General features: G+C 41.2%; 1 protein-coding gene across 2 annotated transcripts in view; it reads right to left on the bottom strand.

The window, feature by feature from the left end:
• The window catches only part of Emcn (endomucin), an 86,647-nt gene that overhangs the window by 50,946 nt on the left and 22,511 nt on the right, over positions 1-13,190 (bottom strand). The window contains exons 2-3 of one of the 2 annotated variants that reach the window (XM_033756111.1): positions 6,165-6,287; positions 998-1,063 (exon numbers count right to left, since the gene is read on the bottom strand). In XM_033756111.1, coding sequence (XP_033612002.1) covers positions 998-1,063; positions 6,165-6,287 — 189 coding nt within the window. The remainder of the gene's footprint in view (positions 1-997; positions 1,064-6,164; positions 6,288-13,190) is intronic. The other variant, XM_033756113.1, reaches the window with a different exon arrangement.

Below are 13,190 nucleotides of genomic sequence, written 5' to 3'. Positions count from 1 at the left end.
CCTGGTGTGAATATTCTGCAACAATGCATAAGATTCTAATAAGATTACTGACATTTAGAAATGGGAGGAAAGGAGCTAAAGGTGTAGGGAAGGTGTGATACGTAGGGGAAGAACAAAAAGGGAAAAGAAAAAAATGTGAGAGAATGAAAAGATGAAAATAAAGTGTTTGTAGATGGGGAGGGGAGGAGGGGGTGAAGGGAGGGCAGAGGTAAGGGGAAAAAATGAGAATCAAGACTTGCCATGTAAAGGTACATGATCAAAACAATGAATGTAACTGTACTGTATCCCTAAATGTACCAATAAACTCAATAAAAAAAAATTTCAATGATCTGTGATAAAAACAATCGACAGAGTAGTAAGTGAATTTGTTCACTTTGGTGAAAAGCATCTAAAGAAAAACCCATAACTAACACCATTCATATCGGGGAAGCGCTCTCAGGCTTTCCTTATGGGAAGGAAGAAAGCAAGCATGTTCCCTCCTCTCTTTTTGTCCTGCATAGCACTGGGGAAACTAGCCCGAATGATCAGACAATAAAATATAATGAAAGGGTGTTCATTGAGATGAAGAAGGAAAAGTACCTCTCTTTGCAGATGATATTCTACTGGGTATAGGAAACCCTAGGAAACACACACACACGTCAGAACCAGTAAGAGTTCAGGAAAGTCGTGTATTTCTGTAAGTAGCTTCGAACATAATCGAAACTAAGAAAAAGTGATTTTATTTACAAAAGCAAACATGGAATAAAACATAAGGAATAAATTGAATTAAAGAAATTCTAATGATTTACCCCGAAAACTGTAACTATAGTGAAGAGAAATTAGAGACTTAGATAAAGAGGAAGGCACTCCATGCCCATGGATTGGAAGATGGCACGCTGATGATAATTTACAACTTCTCTGGATTGTGCATGTTAAAGGGGTGAAATTATGGCATGTGAACTATATATTAGATATATACTAGATATAGTTTCAATGGCGGCAACACGAATCTACTCACCTGCACTTCCCCTTGCTGTTGATGAAGAAACTGGAGAGGCCCCAGTTGTGCTGGTGTTGGTCATCCCTAGTTAGGTAAGAGATGCCATCGTTACTGATCACAGTCTCCTCTCACGTGTCAAGCAACAAGTAAGTCGGTCAGATCACGGCTGAGGGGTGAGGGGGGGTGGGATTCCTCTGTGAAGGAACAGGGTTAGTTTTCATCTATCTTTAATTTTTCTATTTTCCTGCTCTTTTGTCCAAAGAGGAATGTATGTGTTGGATGCTTGGGTGGGTGGCCCGTTTTTAAACACACGCATGAGCAGGCCCTTATGCATGTGCACTCGCACACGCACATACACACACACACACACACACACACACATTTTTGCATGCTAGATCCAGATTGCAAATTTCTCTTGCAGACTGTTGTCTGGGTATCATTAAACATGCAGAAAAGTACTGTAAAATCTCTAAACTCCAGCCACTTAAAATTGCTTTATTTTCCCCTATGGAAGAAAATGTCCTGGTCAACAAGATCTGGGAATACCATTTGTTGGTATGAACTGTGTGCTGTTTTGTTAATTTAGCTCTGGTAATGAAAATTCCAAATAAGCATGAGTCATAAAGGAATGTGTGCCCTTGTAATTATTTGTTCATTCATGAAACATTCTTCAGCCCTGCCTAGAGTCTTAAGGGGAGTGTCCTGCTCTTACTATCTTTTTATTCTGAGTAATAGCAAGAATAATTCTTGGCATTTAGTAAATAACTTTTTTTAAAGAAGGACACCGAGGATATGACAATCAACGAAGAAAAAAGATCTTTCTGTCCAGGAAGATCTACTTTGTGTGTACACAGTTTATAAGCACAACCCATCAGTTGGATACATACTCTAACATTCTGTTCTCATAAAACACATAGGAATATCTATTTTTTGTGGCACTTAGGATTTAGGGAATGACCCCGGGGTGCCTTACCACTGAGCCACATCTCCAGCCCCTTTTGTTTTGTTCTTTTTTTGTTTGTTTATTTGTTTTTTGAGACAGGGTCTCACTATGTAGTTGAGACTGACCTGGAACTCACTATGTAGCCCGGGCTGGTCTTGAACTCCCAGTGATCCTCCTGCCTCAGCTGCCCAAGTACTGGGATTACAGGCCTGCGCCACCACGCCTGGCTCAGCCCCTTTTGTTTTGAAGTAAGTTGTCCAGGCTGGCCTTAAATTGCAATCCTTCTGCTTCAGCTTTCCAAGTAGCTGGGACTCCAGGTGTGTGCTACCACACGCAGCTGAGAATGCTCATTTATAATGAGGACTCAATCCCCTCATTGCCTTGATCTATTCAAAACCAAGGAAGTAAATAGTAATTTCTGTGTCCCCCTCCCCACTTTTTTGTATCGTGGATTGAACGGCAGTCCTTGTGCTTGCAAGGCAGGTGTAGAACCACCTGAACATTTGAACATTTGAACCACGGCCCTTGTCCTATTTTTTGGTACCAGGGATTGAACTTGGGCCCTTGCACTTGTAAAGCAGGCGGCGGAACCACTGAGCCAAATCCCCAGCCCCTGTGTTCCTAAACTTGTGTGTGAATAGTGATATTGTGGTGATATTATATCAGTGCCATGATATTTATAAGTGATACTTTTTCCCCAGTTTTAGATTCAAATGACAATAAATCAGTTTGATGTAAAGTGTATGTGCTCACTTCTGCGGCACATATACTGGACTTAAAGTGTACAGGGTGACGCTGGATAGATGCATGCTTCGTGGAACCATTGCCACAGTCAAGCTAATCAATATATCCACCACCTCACTCAGAAGGCATTTGTGTGTGTGTGAGTGTGTGTGTGTGTGTGTGTGTGTGTGTGTGTGTATGTGTGTATGTGGTGACAACAGGGAAGCTATTTTAGGTCTATTGTTAATTTATGAATATTCACTTTCAGATATGAATAAGCATTCTTCATACAAATTATGGTGAAAATTTCCCATTACCTATATTAAAATTCTGAAGTATAGATGCATACTACTATTGTGAGAAAAATGTCACAGTGACTGATAACGATGGTTTCTGTAAATGTTATGTGTAAAAAAATAGATAAGTACATTCAAATAGCTGGAGAGCAGGAAAACGGATTGAAGTTAGTATAAACATTAAAAGCTACTTATTTTAAGGTTCCTGCAGCGGTTTGAGTAAACAAATGTTTAGATTATGCCAATAGAATATGATAATTCTACTCTGTAAAATTGTTTACTGTTAGTATTTATAGCACTTTCTAAAATAACCTTTGAGAGATGGATTAAACTGAATTTAGGCCAAAGTTTCAAGAAAATGTCTAACTTGTAATCGTTTAATACTTTGTGATGATAAACATAAAGTGAAACATCAACTTTAGCACATCAAAATTCTGTGCAAAGGAGAACCCAATGGCTCACATGCATGGGTATCCCGGGGGAGTCATTTTCTATTTGAATTTAACAGAAAGACAATGGATTAAAGAAGAAAGACTACAAGGTAGTCAAGCCATTTTAATTCCAGCCAATCATCCAAGAAAACATGCAAGAGCAACTTTTAACGCTGCCCTCCACCCTTTGCTATGCATAGTCCACACAGAAAACCCATGCCTGTCCTTGGTCATGTGCAGCACCCTGAACCACAGCCCACACACCTGCTCCTCTCCTGATCCAGGTGAGGTCAGTGCCTGCTCAGCACCAGGAGCTTTGATACCAGTGGTGAGAAATGTTTATTCCCTCAGTATCATTCTACTATTAAAACATTTGACTTTGAATCATGTTCAATAATAATCACATTTACAAACAAAATTTCAGGTTGGTTCCTATGCCTCAGGTGTTTGTGTTCTGATGGTGACATACAGTGTCTGTCAGAAGCGAATTTTATCTCCAGCAGCCTGATGTTTGTACAGTGAGCAGTGACTCAAAGTCCACTGGGAAAGCCCGGACCCTTGTCCCTTGCTGGTAAATAAATCTCTGACAGCAGGTTCTCCTCCTGCAAAGCTCTGTCCAGCTCTGTCCCCCAGAGCTATGGGGCTGGAGAAGAACACTCCTCTTAACTGCACTTTTTTCTACTTTTCTGATGGCAGCATTTCTGCCATTGGCAAAAGAAAGAACATATATGTGCTTTCCATAGACACAACAGCACAAAATCAACTGCTTTTGCCCTTTAAACAAAGACAATGTGATTTGGAGGCCTTAAAATGAAAATAAAGAAGCAATGAATGTTATTTCTTTGGAAAATACTTTCACTGTGGCTAGGAGGACTGTATTGGCCATGAGGGAGGAAAACAGACACTGCTTCCCTACAGAGACACTGTTTTGACATTATTGTGTCATTTTAAACCGGTTATTTTGGAAGATGGGGCAACGTACGCAACTGCCCCAAACATAAACCCTCACAGGGTGAGATTAGGAAGCCAAGTACACGGTGCATTATGTAGAACATAAGAGCTTAAGACAAGTTCTCTATCCCCTCCAGTACTGCATGCTGTGCTTCCTGTCAGAAGAAGCACAGTGCTGAGACACAGAGACCAGCTCACCTGGGCCTCCCCACATGCCAGCGACCAGGCAGCACCTGCACTACAAGCTCCAGCCCCCACCCTGTCCCCAGTGCTGCCCCACTGTGCTGAGCACACAGCCGCTGCCCTGATGCCTGGCTTCTCAGTTTGGACTATGCTGGTGTGGACCCTGGAGCTAAGAGATGTGGGATTCCATGCAATGTCAACACCCACCTCCGTGTTCACAGTTATGGGGGCATTACTGATGGCAAAGTTAATATACTTTTACCAAATTATCATTGAATTGTCAATTTTAGGCCTAGAATTCTGCAACGTGGAGGGGGGCAAATACAAGAAGTGATCAGAAACAACAGTGAATGCTTAAATTTAAAAAATTTTATTATGGTAAAAAAGATGTTGCCATTAACCCCCTTAAAGTATCCCTTCTCTGCTCGAACACACTTGTGTCATTGTTCTTTGCCAGGAAGTTCAAAGCCAATCTAGGCTACTTAGTGATTTAGTGAGACCCTCTCTCAAAAAAAGGGGTTGTAGCCTAGAAAGAAGACTTTGGATTTGAATAAAATTGAAACTACAGTATGAGGCAGGTGGCTGGAGGTATCTTGAGCCATGGTTTCCTACCTGTGTTCTTTGGAGTTTCCCTTGGCTGGAAAGAGAGGTTGTACAATATTCTGGGACTAAAACACCCCAAGCTGTTCTCATTGTATGTTTCCCAGGACTTGATAGAGAAGTTCTAGGAGGATTGGTTTGCTTTTATCTCAGAATCAAACATTGCAGAAATAGTAGGCTTTGATCATGCACTTTAATCTCTGAGCATCTCCACCCCAGTCTAGCCCAAAGGACTGGCCTTTGTTGATCTGCATGCTTTGTCCCACAATAAAAATTAAGGGAGGAATGGAGAGCTGAAGAAGAATTTCAGCCATCTGTTCATTCAAGGTTGTTGCTTTTCCGGTCTTTCTGTGGCCTTGGCATTCTAACAAGAGTTTCTATCTCAAGCAAATCAATGAGCAGTTATACATTCTATCCCTCATTGATTAGTGCACCCAAGTGACATGCCTCTCTTTTGTGTGTCACAGGATGAGCCATACACTTGCTTTTTACTGACACATGCTTGGGTTTTACTTGAAGGATTCTAAAGGCATTGTAAGCTGTTGTGAATAATTAGGCACTCCCTTTAACACCTAGCCAGATATGCTGGATAGACTTGCTGTCACTCAGTCCAGTGACAGAAATGATGACATTGCCATTGAAGGCAACAGAATAAATCTGTTATCAGCACAGAACAATGAGCAGATCAATCTGTTCTTAACATAGGTGTGCCATGCTGGCCCTGCTGTGCAAGTGGGGAACCAGAGCAGTGAGATATTTTTATGAATTAGGCCTGGTTTTCTTTCTTGTCTAAAAATAAATTGTGTATACAACATTCACAATAATAGCATTCTCAAAGAGGGAGTGATCTCCAAGAATATTGGCAAGGAGACCCGCTGAGATCCCACATCTATGTTGAAACCCAAAATCTTGTAGGGATCTCAAAATAGTGAAATAGCACAGACCTTTATAACAATCCTATATGTAAGATTTCAGGTTACTTCTTGTATTAAGTTATACAGGCTCTACCAATCTTGTTTGTTAGAGATAAAATCCATTTAATGAAGAGTTAGGTCTACCTTTAGGAGATGTTTCTGATGTTGGTTCAGTAACCCCACTGATGGAGATTGGTGTTGATACAGATAATTTTGTTGAGGAAGCTGTTGCTGGTGCTGGTCCACTAGTAAATGTATTTGCAGCACCTGAAAAAAAGAGTAAATTCTGTTAAAGTAGTTGCTTTAATGTTTACATTTATTTTGCTAATCGATGCGCAAGTGTATTCAAATCAAGTATAGTGAGCTGCATATTTATTGCTGTTAATTCAGTCATCAGGGCCTAGGTTAGGAACCAATTTTCAAGTTGCACTGAGCTCATCCTTGGTTCAGCGTTTGCTCAGTGACTCTACTCCTTCTCACCAGTGGCTCAAGTTTTCATGGTGGAGGAGAGCCACAGTCCATGGTTCCAAAGCTGCGATGTTTCTGAGAAAACTTATGAGGAGTTAAACATGTGAATCTAAATTTAACAGTATTTTTAAGTCAACTAAACTAACCTCATGAGATGAAATAATTAAATGGGCACTTCCTGAACACTACATATTTTCATAGTACATTATAATTGTTAGGTAGTAAAATTTCAGCAAATAACAATGTATAATTTCTTGATATGTGCTCTCCTCTCTCCTCCATCAAAATAAAGTATAAAATACAAAAGTATTTTATTTAACTGAGAGAAAGAGAGTGCAAAGAAATACAATAAATTTTAAAGAAAACCAACAGTTGCAATATTTTAAAATTTTTGATGGAGCTACAATAAATCTGCACTTTCAAAGTATTGATTTTTCTAAATTATAATTATGCTCAGGCAACCAAAGTCAACACGTTTTGCAAAGGATTTGGAAAAGTTATTTTCTTCCATGAAAGGCATTGTTCTCCGTCATCGCTCTGTGTAGAGCACATATCGCAGTGTGACGATGCTGTGTAGCATAGTCAGTAGTTAAGAGACTGGGCTTAGAATAAGGAAGACATGTTCTCTCCAAGTCAACCTGGGAATGTTGGAATAATAAATGTGTACAGTATTAGTCTTACACCTCATGTAATATTTGATTTTCTTTTTGAATTTGGCATGTTGGCGTCATGAGACCACTAGTCTTGTTGTTTCACTTTACAGCCCTGAGGTGCTCGAAGGTGTTGGCTCTCAGCACTGACTGTGTCCACGTACCCTGTGAACAGGGTTTCTCTGTGCATTCAGCCCACAGACACGTGTGTGGCATGCGCAGGAAGGGCAGACTTCACTTCAGAGGTTTATGAACCGTGAGCCAAAACATTTTCACTTCTGGAGGGACACCACGCGCTCTGCCCGATATTCAGAGAGGGTGGAGCCCGGCCGGTCCTTTAGTGGCTGTCTTGTTCTAGTTGCCCTTCATTTCACTCTGGATTCTCTTACCACATGAGATGATTTCTAAATTTATATTAAATGATGAAGTTATTCAAACTGTGCCACTTCAACCGGGAAGTTTGCCTGTAAATAGCTTGAACGTTCAGTCTGTTGACTTCCTAAATAGAGACAATCTTAATTATGAGCATCATTAATAATGAATTTCTGAGTGTAATTAACATCTTCAGAGGTTTCTCTTCCTTCCTTCCTTACCTCTTCTCTCCTTTCCTCCCTCTCTTCCTCTCTCCCTTCTTCCTTTTCCTTCTATCCTCTACAAAACATTTTGGGCTATTGCTTATACAGAAGCCATGATCAGGTACAGTGAAGACTGTGGTGGCCCACAAAGTGCCACCCTGTCTGGAAACTTTCTATGTAGTGAGGACGTAACAGCTGTACAATACACAGTGTCAGCTGCCTCGTGTGGGCTGATAAACCAATGCCTGCCAAACGCTGGTGATGGCACATTCGAAGGCAATGAACTCTCATTGGCAGAGTTCAGTGAGAAGTTTTAGCAAATGAAAAAGAAAAGGGATGGAACTTTTGGAAAAGTTGCACATCCCAGAAGGCCTAAATTCAGCAGGGAGCCTGACTTCAGTGTCATGTTGAGAGAGGAGAACACCCTTCTATGTGAAATCGAGCCACTATGAGTTATCTGTGTTATCAGGCAACTATGGGCTAACGAGGTAACTATGCTCTCTGTAGAACACACCTGAGTGCTCCTGACAACCTGTAATTGTCACCAAAGGAGGATAACAGACTCAGAAAGTCCTGCCAGCACTCTGCTGTCCCCTTCTCCACTGCTTTGCTTTGTGTAAATCTTGCTTGCTGTGTTCCAGGGAAACACCAATGGAATTAAATTTCATAGATGTAGAAAGAGGTATACAAGGAAGCACAAACTTCCAACTGGGGCTCTCCAGACCGACAGGAGTCGCTCTCTGAGCAGCTGGCATCATTAAAAGCTGCTTTTGCTCCCATCTGCCTATTTAAGAGTTATCTGTGCTGGAGTCCTTGTTGTTTCATGCTTCAATGTGAAGGCTGTGTTCCTGGAAGAACCAAGAACTAAACTGCACAGCAGTGGCATGGACACATTTCTCCTTCAACTGCCAAGATAAATGAAGTCCATAGAGTCTCCTTCGGCTGCCTGGACTTGGTGATGAGCTGCCATCTACATTTAGCCCATCAGCTGAGCACTTCCAGACACACACTCCACAACATGAAGTGCAAGGTTCTTATGTCCGTCGGCTCCCGCTTTGCTCTTCCTGAGCTGCTCCCTTCTGTTGCCCTGATTTGAAAAACAGTTTCTGTGTGTGTGTGTGTGTGTGTGTGTGTGTGTGTGTGTGTGTGTGTGTGTGTTTAAAACAAAGCCTCCTCTTTTCCCCCTTGAACTCTTTCCTGGTGAATTTTGGTTGACAGAGACAATGTGAGAGTGACATTGTTGGTAAGTGGGTTAAGCTCCGATTCAGGGTTTTTATTTACGGATGTGTGCATGCCTGTGTGTGCGTCATTCAACTGAAATGAGTGCCTATGCAAAACACACTTCTAACTGGTGCACATTCAGGACTTGGAAGTTGCTGGACAAATAGTAACTCAAGCAGAAGTGCATCCACCCCAGGCCTGAGCCATGAACTCTTCCTGGTAGTGAGATGGAGCAAATCCTGGAGAGCTTGTGCTGGAGAGGGAGGGAAAGCAGAGGGCTGAGCAGAGCTCAGCAGTCTGAAGGAGAGCAGGCTGGGTGGACTTGGCCGGGCTGAACTGTGCTGGGAGGGGACAGTGGACACCACCTGAGAGAACCTGGGGCTGGGGGCCTGAGTGCAGAGGAAAGAGCACCAGCCCCACGCCAGAGAAATGATGGGGAGTGGAAGGTGCGGGGAATGAGAACACAGCAGCCAAGCCAAACTCAGCCCTCCGCTTCTACTGACTAAGCTCTCTGCTCTCTCCAAATCATCACTGCATACCACACCCATGCAATGACTGCTTGTGGGCTCCAGATTCTGGGGGACTTCACTCAGTCATGCCTGAGTCTTTCACCACCACAGAGCCGGCCCCAGAGGGAAGGTGGCTGCCCGGAGCACCCTACCCTAGTGTCCCTACTTGTTGCCTGTGACAAGGTGTGACACAAAAGGGAGGAGTGACTCTATGCATAGAGGCTTTGTCCTTTGCTACCTCTAATGAGGCAATGGACAAAACACAGTATGTCTTCCTTTAAAATATTACAAATGTTCCAGGCCATCACTCATGCTTGTGTATCTATGTACACACACACACACACACACACACAGACACACACACACATGCACACACACACACACACACACACACACACTCCACAGTAATTTACAAAGCTTTACCGGGAATTTCCCAAGATCTAAGGAAGGTCAGTTTTGCTTCTTCTAGGTCACAACAAACCCAAAAATTCACAATTCCAGTCTTTGAGACCTGAAAAGGAGGTTTTTATATATCCTCATAGAACAAAATCTTTGACTTTTCTTGCTTGGAAAAATGTGTGAGGATTTTGAACATTTCAAAAGGTCATGACACTGCTTAGGAGAAAATTCTACTTTATTTCTTTCAGCTCTCTTTATGAGATGCTATGAAAAAATCTGCCTTTCTTCCCAGCTCTGCTGTCAGGATAAGAGGCATGCACTCACTCTCTGAGGAAATATCCATGTGGCTGTCTGAACCCACAGACTATGTTTCAGAAGGGAGGTGGAAGCTCTCGAAGGAAACACAAGAACAATTTCTTCAGAATGTATAATTATATTCTGTGAAAATGCTCCTTGCCAAATGGTCTTACACATTCTCTACTGGATAATAAAAATAGTAATTTCATAAACTAGATAAACTAATCTATGGAAGTGATGGTAAAATCATTTTACTTTTTGATATCTCAAAATGCATTCTTTCTACAAATTCATGTTTTCATCCAGTGCAAACTCTTAGACAATCTCATCTGCTCAGACTTTAAAAATTTTTTAGAGATTTTATCTTGAAAAAGGTAATTGCCAATTTAAGTATGGTTTTGTGGATATTTGTCTCCTTATGGATCACAGAGTATAATAAACATATCTTTGATTCTTAATTTAAATGTAACATTTCTTTGAATTATCAGGTTCTTGTAAGTGATAAGAAGGTTGATTTTTCATACCCATTTGTAAGTAATTGCTAGCATTATATTCTTTCTGTTTAACTAATGAATATTGTATACATTGAATCTTTTTGTTTTGGTTTTTTGAGACAGGGCCTCACTATGCAGTTTGGACTGTTCTGGAACTCACTGTGTAGCCCATGCTAGTCTCGAACTCACAGTGATCCTCCTGCCTCAGCCTCCCTAGTGCTGGGATTACAGGTGTGTGCCACCACGCCTGGGTACAATTATGCTTAGTAAATGAGCATCAATGAAATTTAAATTGAAAACTTCAAATTTAAGTTAAAAAACTCACATAATTAACAATATAGTAAGTATACAAATATAAGACATTTACATATAAATATGATAAAATGTATAAAATAAGTTCAAATAAAATAAGGCATTACTTTCTGTAGTCCCGGGCCAGGGATTTAGCTCACTGGTTCAGTGGCCTGCCTTGCAAGTGCAAGGACCCGAGTTCAATCCCCGGTACCAAAAAACAAAAGAAAACATACTTTCTGTAGTCCCATCAGAACAATATTTTATTGAATGGCATTACACCGATTATTTTTGGTGATCAAGTTCTTATTTACACACTTTTACACCAATGGCATTCCTTCTCTTTTGACATGAGAGTTCATTTTGCTTCATTGCTGACCAAACTAGGTGCAACTCATTTTAAAAATAATTTGTTTTAATAATTGTTTGTTTATGTAGTCCATTATTTCTTTGATTAACTTTGACCTCAAAATTTTATATCTCACTGGAAATTTATAAGTAACTCACAAATGAGTTTTCTACATTTATCTCACTTATTAAGCTTCTATTTTGGTATTAAAAGAAATTTTTAAAACGTATGTTTTTTTCCTAGAGGAGCATAGAGATCATTTTGATATGCAGTATTAAATCAAGGTAAAGTTGTGCGTTTCCAGGTCTCTATGACAATAAGCATAACTCACTTGAAGAAAGTGATTTCAAGAGGATCAGATAATTCCTCTTGGACCCAACAAGGAAGAAAAAGCATCCCAGATCCAAACACAATGGTACAGAATCATGTGGCTTGGACATGGTCCAGGTGCACCTGAGGCTGAGGAGGCCATGACTATGATGAGAGCTTAGAAGCACAGCCTTTGCAGGGTGAAAGCAGTAAAAACCTGATTTTTCAATGAAACATCAAACCTAGTGGCAACTCTTTTAAAAAAGAGAAGTACATTTTCATGAAAGCCAAGAAAATGCTGCAGAAGACGCAGATGTCTGGAGAATATTCAAACTTCTCCCATGCAGTGACTTTGGGGATGAACAGCAAGAAAGCCTGGTCTCTGCCAGGGAGGAGAACAGGCAGGGTGTGGAGCAATGGCCCCAGTGTCCTCAGATTCCTGCCCTCCAGGGAGGCGGTGCCACCCTGGCAGACTCACGGGACAGGTGTCTCTACCACCCAGCCCCACTTGGGGACAGGGCTGGAGCATCTCACTGGTGGGTCTGAGTGCAGACCCAGTGTCTGCAGGAGTGATCGGAGCACCCGAGGCGTGGCGGGGTGCAGCCAGCCATGCTGGCCCCAGGGATCCTTGTCCCTGTTATGGGCCTATCCCTCACACTCTGGAGATCTGCAGATCCTGTCTGAGAGAGTGAGAGCTCACGGCATCATAGGCTTTATTATATAAGGAACTTTTTATACAGCAGATTGTTTGATTAGTGAATCTCATCTCATCAAGGAACAAAAATCAAAGGCTTTTTTAATATCCATAGAGCAGGAGCAGGAGGAACAAGTAGCAGTGCAGAATCTCCCTGGCTTCAGACTGCTGTTCCAGCTCCTCCCTCCATGTGGGTTCCAAGTCCAGAGAAATTCTGGGATTCTTCAGCACAAGGTGGGAGCAGAGAAAACAAGAGTCCAGGGCTCCACATGGTCTTGAGCTCCCCATGCCCATGATCCGTGATCTTTCCAGGTGTCCTCTTGGCCCTTCTGTCGTTGCTTTCGGACCCAATGGTGTATCAGGCTGAGTGCAGTCCCGCTTCTCAAGATGCACCTTTAGCTTTGTTCTGAATTTGAAACTCCACCTCTTAAACTAGGAATTATCTGAGCCACCGGAAACTGACTAGCAGGTCACATTAGTTTGGAACAAACTGAAACTTAGGCACTTACGCACATGAAAAGGCAGGCATTGGCAGCTAGAAAACAATTGATTGAGACTGTGATGTCTTATCTGCCATTTACTCTTACTTTTGGTTTCTCTAAATATAAAGAAAACTTATCTAGCTGATAGAAAAATATACTTTATATCAATTGATACACTATTTTTAGAAAAATATACTTTATATCAATTGATACACTATTTTTAGTTATAAAAGCATAGAACAAGTGATTTTTAGCTTTTAAAAAATCAAAGTCATATGTTTCTCTAATGTTTTCTTCTAGAAGTTTTATAGTTTCAGGTCTTATGTTTGTATTAAATTCATTTTGAGTTCATTTTTGTATATACTGTGAAATGAAGTTCAATTTATTCCTTCGCATGTGGATAACTAGGTTTTCTAACAGCATATATTGGTG

The sequence above is a fragment of the Fukomys damarensis genome, unplaced genomic scaffold, assembly GCF_012274545.1.
Source record: "Fukomys damarensis isolate Sample0158 unplaced genomic scaffold, DMR_v1.0_HiC HiC_scaffold_25, whole genome shotgun sequence".
Taxonomy (NCBI): domain Eukaryota; kingdom Metazoa; phylum Chordata; class Mammalia; order Rodentia; family Bathyergidae; genus Fukomys; species Fukomys damarensis.
The sequence above is the reverse complement of the archived record's forward strand: the minus strand, read 5'-3'. Positions and strand labels throughout refer to the sequence as shown.